Here is a 12,177-nt window from a genome sequence, read left to right as displayed (position 1 = left end):
AACCTGTTCAAACCTGTTCAAGACCTGATCAAAACCTGATCAAACCTGTTCAAGACCTGATCAAAACCTGTTCAAACCTGTTCAAGACCTGATCAAAACCTGATCAAACCTGTTCAAGACCTGATCAAGACCTGATCGAGACCTGTTCAAGACCTGATCGAGACCTGATCGAGACCTGTTCGAGACCTGATCGAGACCTGATCGAGACCTGTTCGAGACCTGATCGAGACCTGTTCGAGACCTGTTCGAGACCTGATCGAGACCTGTTCGAGACCTGATTCAAAGCTGTTCAGAGGTTGATACCTACAATGAATAAGGATATAAAGAGACAACTTATAACTAAACGAAAAAACATTCAAAGTAAATTGAGACAACTAAAGCAAGGACAAATAATCCAAGAAGATTTATTTAATCCAATTACAAAACACTTAAAAAATATTGAGACCAAGTTGAATAAGAATTCAGGTTCTGAAAATGAAACAACCAAATATGAACCTTTAAGGTACATTAAAAATGATGATGACATCAAAGAAGACAACATTGAAGTGGATGATGAAATCAAAGAAGACAACATTGAAGTGGATGATGAAATCAAAGAAGACAACATTGAAGTGGATGATGAAATTGATGAAGCAGAAGGAGACAACATTGAAGTGGATGATGATGAAATTTATGAAACAAGTGATATTAAAAACTCTATATTAGAAAACATTGAAGTGGATGATATAAAAGAACAGATTAAAAATGATAAAAACTCTGAAACTCGATTTGAAGCTAACCAGGAACGTACACTTTTTTTGGATCAGTATGATCCATTACCTAGGAAATATATTACAGAGATGCAGGCTGATTTTTTAAATAAAGAATTTGATCATAAATATGGAGTTAGATTTGATGAAACATCTGAAAAGCTGCTGATTGGGAATTCCGAAATCAACATAGATGGTGCTGATGTTCTTTTAAAAAACAAAAGATATAAAGGTACGTCTGGATTATATGAGCTTTTGTTTAAGAAACACCCAGCTAATTTTACAGATCAAGATGTAAATAACTATGCAAAAATAGTTGTAGCTACGAATGCTCACAGAAGACATTATTTATCAAGTAAACAGATAGATGGTAGTAAATTAAAAAAATATAAAAAAATAATTGCACCAATAACAGAAGGTAAAGGACTACTTATGGAAGTAAACAACAATAAAATAGATTACGTCCACTGGGATGATCCAAACGAACTTGTAGCTAGATTGAGGTTATTACTATCATCACAGTTAGCTGGGCATACAGGACATACAAATGAAATAAATTCAATTATTGAAGAACTAAAAGAGGCAAACATTATAGAATAAATATCATGTCTGTTAAAAGAGATATTGTTAATGAGTTACACAAACCTGCAAGAATTAACTTTAAAAGACGAAGAATTATTATAAAATCTCTTAATGATTTATTCCAAGCTGACTTGATTGATATGCAAAAGTATTCAAATACAAACAGAGATTTCAAATATATCTTGGTTGTAATAAATTGTTTCTCAAAATTTTTATGGGCTTTACCTCTGAAAAATAAATCAGGTGTCGAAGTAGCTAAATGTATGGAGCATGTGTTTAAAGAACAAACACCAAATAATCTTCAAACAGATATGGGAACGGAATTTTTTAATCCATATATGAAAACATTGTTGAAAAAATATAACATTAATCATTACAATGTATACAGTGAGAAAAAGGCTGCGATTGCTGAGCGAGTTATTCGCACGATTAAATCAAAGATTTGGAAACAGTTTAGTTTCAATGGTAACTACAAATGGATTAATAATTTACATCAAGTTGTTAATGAATACAATAACAAAGTTCACACAACAATAGGCATGAAACCGGTTGATGTTAAAAAGAAACATGAAAAATTATTGTTGAATACTGTATACAATCACATTAAAATGGTTGATTTGGAAAGTCAAAAATTTCATATCGGTGATCATGTACGCATTTCAAAATATCGAGGAGTTTTTGACAAGAAATACAATCCAAATTGGTCTAATGAAATTTTCATTGTTTATAAAATAAAACTTGGGAACCCTATTACATACTTGTTAAAAGATTATAGAGGTGAAGAAATTCTAGGAGGATTTTATAAAGAGCAATTGCAGAAAGTTAAACACAAAGATAGTTATTTAGTAGAAAAAATATTGAAGAAAAAAGGAAACAAAGTTTTTGTCAAGTGGCTAGGTTTTGACGATTCTCACAACTCTTGGATAAATAAAAGTGATGTAATATAAGAAGTGGGGATAGAAAAATATTTAAAAGACATTCCACTTGCAAGATTTTGTTGGTTGTTAAAGAATATCGAGAGTGAAAACATGTTCATTGTAGATATCCAAGGTTTCTCTTTTCCTGCGGAAGATGTCTTTCTTTGCAGGGAAATTGCTATTTTAGATCCTACTACAGAAAAGATGATACACAGAATGGTTGTGTTACCAGTAACAGAAGCTATGGTAAATAAATCGTATATGAAATGTATCGAACAACAATTTGTTCAAAACCATGGTTTAAGTTGGCAATCGTGGCATTGTGATACTCATCTAAAATATGAAGACATCTCAAAATTTTTACACGACAACATACTGGATGAAACAATATTGGTGAGAAATCATGAAACAAAGAAATATTTGGAACAATTCATGGAAAACCGCATTGATTGTGTAGAAGATGAACCTAATATACTTTCAGATGAAACTATGAAACATATTTTTAAAGCTCATACGTGTTTTCAACATACCAATGAAAATTTGCAATGTGCTCTAAACAATGTATTTAATATTCATTATTGGTATAAATATTGTAGAAAATGTTGATAATAAATAATAAAAATTAAAAATGGTCTTTTATTAATAGATGCACAACACATTTATTTTCAAATTGATACCAGACATGAAGCTTGTAAAACAAAAGACTACGCTTGATGTGGAGAATAATTTATTGGAGCCAATTGAGAATAAATTTAAAAAGCATGGAGTTTTGTTTCCTTCAACTATTAGATGTCTTATAGTTGGTCCTTCAAATTGTGGTAAGACCAATGTGATGATAAGTTTATTGGAACATGCTAATGGAGTAAAATTTGAAAATGTGTATATTTACTCAAAATCATTAATGCAACCAAAGTACAAATATTTAGAAACTTTATTAGAACCAATTAAAGGAATAGGATATTATACTTACAGTGGAAGTACTGATATAATGCACCCATCTGAAGCGAAGCCCAATTCCATTTTTATCTTTGATGATGTTGCGTGTGACAACCAAGATGTTATTCGGGAATATTTTAGCATGTCTCGACATTCTCAGGTGGATCCATTTTATTTGAGTCAGAGTTATGCAAAAATACCTAAGCATCTTATAAGAGACAATGCAAATATTTTAATTGTATTTAAACAAGACGATTTAAATCTAAAACACATTTACAACGATCACGTTGGAACAGATATGACTTTTGAAGATTTAAAAAAAATATGTTCAATATGTTGGAATGAAAATTACGGATTCTTATCCATTTTCAAAGATAGCGACATAAATGATGGTCGATATCGCAAAAAGATTGATCACTATTTTTTAATCAAGTAAAAGGTGTAAATGAGAAATAAAAGAGATAATAATTAAAAACGCATTTTATTTAATAAATCTACATACTTTTTCCCAATTTTTCTATTTCTGACTCAGGAAATGATCTATATTAAGTTCGTCAAGATCTAGTACCTCCTCTGGGTTTTGTGATGTCGTCGTCCTCGTCATTTTTCGTTTTTGTTTTTTTGCTGGTGATTCTGCTGATGTTGTTGCCCAATTCGTTGGTGGAGCAGTTGAATTCGTTGGTGTAGAAGATGAAGTCATTGGTAGAAGAGAAGAGTGACCAAAATGAGAAGGAGGACGAGGAGGAGGAGGAGAAAGAAATGGTCGCTTTATACCCACCAGCTGTTTTTTTTCTTGGTACCTTTCAAATTCCTCCACCTCATCGTCCAGAAGGTTGAAGCGGTATCTTTTGCAGATATCTTCCAGTACATGGAACTCCTCCTCGTTGTCTATTTTAATTCTCATATACCTTATTGGAAGGTATCCAAACTTCTTTTTTAATGTCTTATTATTAGGTGAGTACGATAGTTTGACAAATATTTTATCTCCCTTAAGTGACACATCCTCTACACCATATCTGAAATAAAAAAAAACAGAATCAACCAACAGTCTTTCAAAGAAAATCAGAAATCAAATCAGAACATAAAATTTACAAATGTAATGATCTGGAATAACTTATAATGCTCCAATAAAATATTCATAATAAAAAAAAAATTAAACAGTCAGACGAAATAAAATCATGTAGAACAAATAAAAAATTAAATAAGTAAAATACTTACATAAATAACTGCTTTACAATAACAAAGGCGTCCTTTATTGGTAAGTTATCTGGATCCTCGGAAATAATCACTAATTGACAAGGTACTCCGGTCATTTTGCTAGTGTTTAGTTATTCGTTTACTGACTAACTGATGGATTCATTTAAAATTACACGAGTTTAAGTAGTAAGAATAAAAAAATAAATTAACGTCAGTGATATCATTGACCTATTTGATCTTTATTGAAATGCAGAAAACATGTTTATCATTAAAACGTTTATTATTACAAACTTTGCTTATTTTGAATAAAATGTGCTTATCTGCATATAATGTATTTTCGTGAACTATTTGACTTAAAAATGTATTAACGTCAGCGTTAACCTTCAATGTGTTTTCGATAATATAATCACGTTGAATAGCGTGTTGTAGAAATGCGTCACTGTATTTTTTTTTTCTGAAATGCATAAATACAGGATTTTATTGGTATAACGGTTTGGTCTGTATAACGTTTTGGTCAACATGAGTGCTAAAGTGATCGATGAAATTTCCACTGAAATGGTGAAGAAGATTGAAACAGTAAGTAGATTAATTAAAACTAAAACTGATTTACAAAAATATATAAAATATTTGAAAAAACAAATTTTACTTTTAAAAAAATGTATAAAAAATAGGGCTACCTGTATTAGAAATTTTCATTGTGTAGAGGCGAACATGTCCATCCTTAAAACCTATGTAGAAAATTTTAAAAACAGATTACATGTTAGAAAAAATAGTAATAGAGGGTTATTGTGGCAGGATTTGGAATCTTGTTTTAATAGCAGAGTTAAGACAGGCGTTATTATAAATTTAAAATATAAAGACCCCAAACTATTTATGGAAAAGGCTTTTAAAAGTTTTTCAGTTCAAATTAAGAAAAATTTAGTTTCATGTATGTTAAAAGTTAATGTAATTTTTTATGGACTTTTCATCAAACCTCAAGATGGGGAAACGTCTGTTAAACATTTTTCCACGAAAAATGAAATAATTGATCAAAATACAAACATAAAGGATTGGTATAAAATCAATTGTATAGATCGAGTTTTAAGAAAGTTTGAAGATTTTCAAGAAAAAGACAGTGGATGGGCACTATCTCACATTTTAAACTTAAAAGTTAATATAAACAAATATGATCCATTACTTGGTGGTATTTCAACATACGTTGAGCTACCTAAGTCTATAAAAAATACTAGAAGTGTAATTAATGTTAGGAATTCTGATCCTTATTGTTTTCTTTGGTCCGTTGTTGCTGCCTTACATCCTGCCACAAAAAATGTTGACCGAACATCATCCTATCCTCACTTTAGTAAAATATTAAACTTTAATAACATCAGTTTTCCCATTGATCTTAAAGATATTCCAAAATTTGAAAAATTAAATAAACTTGCTATAAATGTCTTTACATTAGGAACAAGAAACGAAATTCTACCTTTGATATTTAGCCAGACAAATTTTTCTCCTCGTATAAATCTACTTGTATTAAATGCCATGGAGAATAGTGTAAGTGATGATAATGATGAGGAGGAGGACATAAAACAGAGGGTATTTCATTTTGCTTATATTAAACATTTTTCAAGATTATGTGGTAAAAACATTGGGAACATTCGAAATAAAAAATGGTTTTGTGAGCGATGTTTTAATCATTTTAGTAGTGAGACATATTTACAAAATCATTTAGACGATTGTTTTAAGCTAAATTCTGTTAAAATGGTTTTACCTACCGAAAAAAATTATATAATGAAATTTAAAAATTTTAATCACAAAGAACGTGTTCCGTTCGTTATATATGCAGATCTTGAAAGTATTCTTACCAAATGTAATAATAATATTAATTTGAAAACTTGTTTCACTGAAAAGCATGAAGCTTTCAGTATAGCTTATTATTTTAAATGTTCTTATGATGATTCTTTATCCTATTTTAAAATATATACGGGTCGTGATTGTCAAACATGGTTTGTAAAAGAACTGGAAGAGATTGCTTGGAAAATATATAGAGAAAATTTATTTCAAAAATTTCAAAAAGTTATAACATTAACTGATAAAGAACAGAAAGATTTTAATTCCAGTAATTATAGGACTTCGTACACAATTCCTGTCACATTTCATAATCTCTCTGGCTACGACGCCCATTTTTTAATTAAAAGTCTTAACTCTGATATAAAAGGACATCTATCACTATTACCGATAAACAAAGAGAGGTATATATCATTTACCAAATTTATCCATGGCACTAATATTAGTTTTAGATTTATTGATTCCTTTAGATTTATGTCTTGTTCATTAGATCAACTTTCCTCATATCTAGATGATAACCAAAAAAATATTACACGCAGATATTTTAATGATGATTCGAAGTTTAATTTGGTTAAAAGAAAGGGTATTTTCCCTTATGAGTATTTAGACAGTTGGGAGAAGTTACAGGTCACTTGTCTTCCATCTATTGACGATTTTTATAGTAAAGTCAATAACGAGGGAATTACTAAAGAGGACTATCAACATGCCTGCAACGTTTGGACTAGATTTCAGATAAAAAACCTGCAGGAATATGCAGAATTGTATTTAAAAACAGACGTACTACTTTTGACTGATATTTTTGAGAATTTTCGATCTATGTGTTTAAAAACTTATGGATTGGATAGTCTTCATTATTATACTTTACCAGGATTAGCCTTTGATGCTATGTTAAAAGTAACCAATATCGAATTGGAATTATTAAGAGAGAGTGAGATGGTTTTGTTTTTTGAAAAAGCAAAACGAGGAGGAGTTTCACAATGTAGTAATAGATATGGAGAAGCTAATAATAAATATATGAAAGATAAATACAATCCTGATAAAGAAGTCTCTTATCTAATATATTGGGATTTTAATAATCTTTATGGTACAGCGATGAGTTACGCGTTGCCATATGCAGGCTTTGAATGGATTAATTTGACTGATATTTATAAGGAAAACATATTAGATTGTCCCAATGATGGAGAATATGGATACATACTTGAGATAGACATCGAATATCCAAAAGAACTTTTTAATTTACATAAAGATTTGCCTCTTTGTCCTGAACACATAATCCCACCATCTTCTAATTCAACAATTCCTAAATTATTAACCACATTGTACGATAAAAAAAAATATGTTATTCATTATATATATTTGAAACAGATTGTTAGCTTAGGTTTGAAAATAATAAAAATTCATCGATGTTTGAAATTTAAACAATCCCCTTGGTTAAAAAAATATATTGATCTAAACATTGACTTGCGAAAGAAAAGCAAAAATGAATTTGAAAAAAACTTATTTAAACTTTTTATCAATGCCCCTTACGGAAAAAGTATTGAAAATGTAAGAAAACATAGAGAAATAAAAATTGTTAACAAATATAATGGAAGATATGGAGCAAATTTCTATATCTCACAACCTAATTTTCATAGTTGTACTATTTTCGATGAACAGACTGTAATAATTGAAATGACAAAACAAAAAGTCAATTTTAATAAACCAATATATATAGGGATGTGTATTTTGGATATTTCCAAAACCATTTTATATGACTTTCATTATAATTATGTCATAAAAAAATTTAAAGATCAAGCAAAATTGTTATATACCGATACAGATAGTTTAATATATCAGTTTTTTGTTGATGATTTATATAAACATATTAAAGAAGATATTGACAAATTTGACACATCAGACTACAAAGAGGATAATGTATATAGTATTCCATTACGGAATAAAAAAGTATTAGGTCTCATGAAAGATGAGAACCAAGGGGAATTGATGACACACTTCATAGGATTACGTTCGAAAATGTACACTATGAAAATTTTAAATCAGCAAGCGGAAATAAAAAAGGCTAAAGGAATCAAAAAATCTGCATTAAAAGAACTGTCATATGATGATTATTATGCAAGTTTATTTAATAAAGTAATAGTGGAAATTTACCAAAATTCAATCATTTCGAAAAAGCATGATGTTTATACAATGTCTCAAATAAAGGTAGCACTCAGTCCATACGATGATAAGAGAATAATAAATTATTTATCCCCTGACACTCTTCCATGGGGTTTCAATGATAAATAATTTATTATTATTATTTTATAAAATTTTGTAAATCGTTTTTTAATTAATCTACAGCCACTCAACACGAAGCTCAGCTGGTACGGTATTTATACATTGAATAAAATATGTTTTTAAATAAAGCTCCTTTTTATTTTAGTCTCAATTAAATAAATGGGAGGCAGTTTTCATAGACCAAAAACGATTTGTAAAATTAAAATTTAAGACTGAAAAAACCATAATACCTCAAACTCTACCTACAATCTTCTGGGATACAAAAACATATGGAACAATACCATGTTTTGATTGTAAGAGATTTTTTTGTTTTTGTGACAGATCCTTAGAAATTCACAAGGACACTAATATGTATTGTTATGAAACTATGCCTGATTCATAAAAAGGTACACTAGTACGAAATATTCATCTATTAGTGATTAATTTTTTTTATTATTTCAGCCCTTAATCCATCGACCATTACCAGCTTCTGGTGTGGGTGTACTTAAAATTAAAGAAGAGATTTTGTCCGATGAAGATTTTAATTATAGAAAAAATTACAATGCCCAAATACCAGATGACCATCCACTACACAGAGACGACTTAATTTGGGCCCGGTACATTGATCAGGTGACGTGGTCGTATTGGATGGATATTAAAACAACCTTATGGAACGACATAGCTGTGTATCACTATTATGAATTAAACTATCTTGTATAATAAACTTTTAGATTTGGTACGTTGTTTTTTCTTTCAGTTCCTCAAAAAAAAAAATGTAAATTGATCGATCTTGTATAATAAACTTTTAGATTTGGTACGTTGCTTTTTCTTTAAGTTCCAAATTTAAAACATTTCTATCTGGCTAGGCTAGGCTAGGCTGGGTTGGATACGACTAAGCAAGTCACACAAGTTCTTTTTTTTACTCACCAACACCTACAAAAACAATTTTAAAGTCTCAAATTTCGATCACCCTGTACAAATTTAACTAAAAGAAGAGGAGATGAAGCGATAAGCGATGAGTTTTGCACTCGATATACAAGGTGGTCAAATACACAGCCCTCTGGTCATTGCCGACCGCTTCTTTTACTTCTTCATAACATTTAAGACAAAGAAAATACAGGTGAGACAGGTGACAAGGTGACAATTCTTCGGGAAAGAAGAAGAGATGTAGAGATAAGCGACCACTTCTTACAACCCTCTGGTCATTGACGATCACTTCTTGTAATTCTTGTACACCCCCAAGGTCAAAGGAGGCTCTTCTGTCCATCAGCTTCGGAGACCCTGATGGACAGGTTACCAAAGTGAGTTAGAACCCCGTCTGCTATACTACTAGTGGAAAAGTCACTTGGAGGAAGGATCCTCGTTTGCATACTAAGGATTTAAAATTATTAATAATTGTATATTATTGTATAATGTAATTGTATATTATACAGTATGGTGCAGATGAAAGGAATAAATTCGTTATTTCTTAAACGGATGACATTAAGGAAAAATTCCGAAATGGGCCGATTTTTATTCTTAGATTATGATATTTTAGCATATTATATATCACACGCGTGGCGTCATCTATCTGGGCCTGATGACGTAATCGATATTTTTTTTAAACGATAATAGGGGTCGTGTGCTATCTCATTTGAAAGGTTATTTAATTCTCTGTTCAGTAATGTACACATTAACATAATTATTTATACATGGTGTCCAAAAACAATTTTTTAAATTAAATTAATTGACAAAAAAAGAATGTAATACAATGTAATTTATTTAATACAAAATACTTTTTACTGTTATCAGAAAACAGAAAAAAAAATGTTTATTTGAAAAATAAACATTGTTTTCGCTTAAATTCAATGTTCAAGTCAGCTGCCGCTAAGCACCTGCTTTTTGGAAGTTTGAACAATTAATTTAAGCGAAAAGCAATGTTAATTTTTCGAAGAAACATTTTTTCCTGTTTCTGACAGTAGTAAATGTATTTTGAATTAAAAAATTACACACATTCTTCTTTTTTTGTCAATTAATTTAATATAAAAAAATTGTTTTTGGACACCCTGTATAAATAACGATGTTTTTGTTTATATTACTGAATAGAGAATTTAATAACCTTTTAAATGAGCTAGCACACGACCACTATTCTCATTTAAAAAAATCATCGATTAAGTCATCACGCCCAGATGGATGAATGACGTCACTTTGTGTAATATATATGCCAAAATATCATAATTTAAAAATAAAAATCGACCTGTTTCGGGATTTTTCCGGAATGTCGCCGGTTTACGAAATGACGAATTTATTCCTTTCATTTGCACCATACTGATGAAAGTGGCGAACAACATTCTTCTTCTTCTTGTTTCTCGTATGTAAACTTTAAAGCCTGTTTGTTCTTCAATATTAGCCTCCTAAATTGTTTAAATTATCGCACTATCTTTTTCTTGGTCTACCAATACTTCTTCGTCCATTTGGTGACTTATCTCGTGCTATTCATACTATCCTATCCTCTGCCATTCTACTAATCCGTTCGTTCCACTCCTGTTTCCGTTTTGTCACCCATCCATTTATGTCTTCTACATTGCATGCTCTTCTTATGTTTTCGTTTCTCTCCCTATCCAGCAGAATTTTCCCTGATATTCGTCTAAGTATTTTCATCTTCTGTTGTTTTTAGTAGTCGTCTCGTTTTAGATGTGACAGGTCTTGTCTCCGCCGTGTTACGCGAGCAGTATTATTTTTATAAAAACTGAGAAACAAAAATGAAAGAGTTTACCTAATAGTGTAAAATGAGTATTTTTAATCTCTCTAAATCTCCGAATCTCTAAAAATCATACAAATCAGCTGAATTTTCCTGAGAATGGTGGCAATTTTGGGACCCCAAAAAGTGTCAAAAGAAGTTTGCCCCCCTAAAACTCCACCTCTTACCGCGGTAAATCAGACGACATCGATTTACCAAGAATCTGTACCTACTCCGTACAAAAATAAGTTTCAAACAAGAAATGTAGCTGAGATAATTTTGAACAAAAATGTATATTTGCTTTTTTTGTGTAGAATGGACCGTTTTCTCAGAAACAACGCTTAAAGCGAGCGGAGATTTTGAATGTCAATCTACGAATCAGAAAAACTTTAAATGTCTTAGATCATTTGTAATGTGAAAGATTAAATTCAGCGTTTTTGGGCATATTTCAAACACCTCATATTTGTTACCAAAACTGAAAATCGAGATTTCATGTTTAGTATAGTTTAGTATAGCATAGTGTTTGAAGATGGGGCTCTAAAAATGCAAATTTTATATTGAGTAGTCAATTTAAGCAATAACCCAGCTAACAAGATAACGTTACATTAACGTTAAATTTAGTTTTTTTTGTATTGTTACGTAACATCTATTAAAAAATGACGTTACTGATACGTATATTATACGTATGAATTTATTCGTTTTTGAAACGTGGCTCTTTGGTAGGTTTTAATGCGTAGAATTTATTCGTCTCTAACACGTGGCTTTTTAGTAGGTATAGACACGTATATAAGATCTCGTTTGAGATTGCAGCGCCATCGCGTATTTATTTCGAACCTTTCATTAATACAATACCTAACCTTACATTTCCGTGATTAAAATCGTTTTTGTCTCATAGAGGTATATATTAACATAGAGGGAGCCTACCTTCCGCGCTTCCTGACGACAAGATCTCATGGACTGGTTTGCTGCATCTCTTTCTAACACATTGTGT

The 12,177-nt window shown here is 30.6% G+C and overlaps 2 protein-coding genes across 3 annotated transcripts; one reads left to right on the top strand and one right to left on the bottom strand.

Moving 5' to 3' along the window:
- Window positions 1-3,649: 3,649 nt before the first annotated feature.
- LOC126883497 (uncharacterized) lies at window positions 3,650-4,644 on the bottom strand. The gene is made up of 2 exons (XM_050649096.1): window positions 4,403-4,644; window positions 3,650-4,200 (listed from the first exon to the last, which is right to left on the bottom strand). The coding sequence occupies exons 1-2, from the start codon at window positions 4,495-4,497 to the stop codon at window positions 3,702-3,704; spliced, it is 594 nt and encodes a 197-aa protein (XP_050505053.1). The 5' UTR covers window positions 4,498-4,644; the 3' UTR covers window positions 3,650-3,701.
- A 114-nt stretch (window positions 4,645-4,758) lies between these two features.
- LOC126883498 (uncharacterized) lies at window positions 4,759-9,204 on the top strand. 2 transcript variants are annotated; one of them, XM_050649097.1, is made up of 2 exons: window positions 4,759-4,957; window positions 8,930-9,204. In XM_050649097.1, the coding sequence occupies exons 1-2, from the start codon at window positions 4,901-4,903 to the stop codon at window positions 9,185-9,187; spliced, it is 315 nt and encodes a 104-aa protein (XP_050505054.1). In that variant the 5' UTR covers window positions 4,759-4,900; the 3' UTR covers window positions 9,188-9,204. The 2 variants fall into 2 exon arrangements, with proteins under 2 accessions (XP_050505054.1, XP_050505055.1); XM_050649098.1 differs by lacking the exon at window positions 4,759-4,957 and adding an exon at window positions 8,030-8,874.
- The last annotated feature ends 2,973 nt before the right edge of the window (window positions 9,205-12,177 follow it).

This window comes from Diabrotica virgifera, chromosome 4 (assembly GCF_917563875.1).
Source record: "Diabrotica virgifera virgifera chromosome 4, PGI_DIABVI_V3a".
NCBI lineage: Eukaryota > Metazoa > Arthropoda > Insecta > Coleoptera > Chrysomelidae > Diabrotica > Diabrotica virgifera.
The sequence above is the reverse complement of the archived record's forward strand: the minus strand, read 5'-3'. Positions and strand labels throughout refer to the sequence as shown.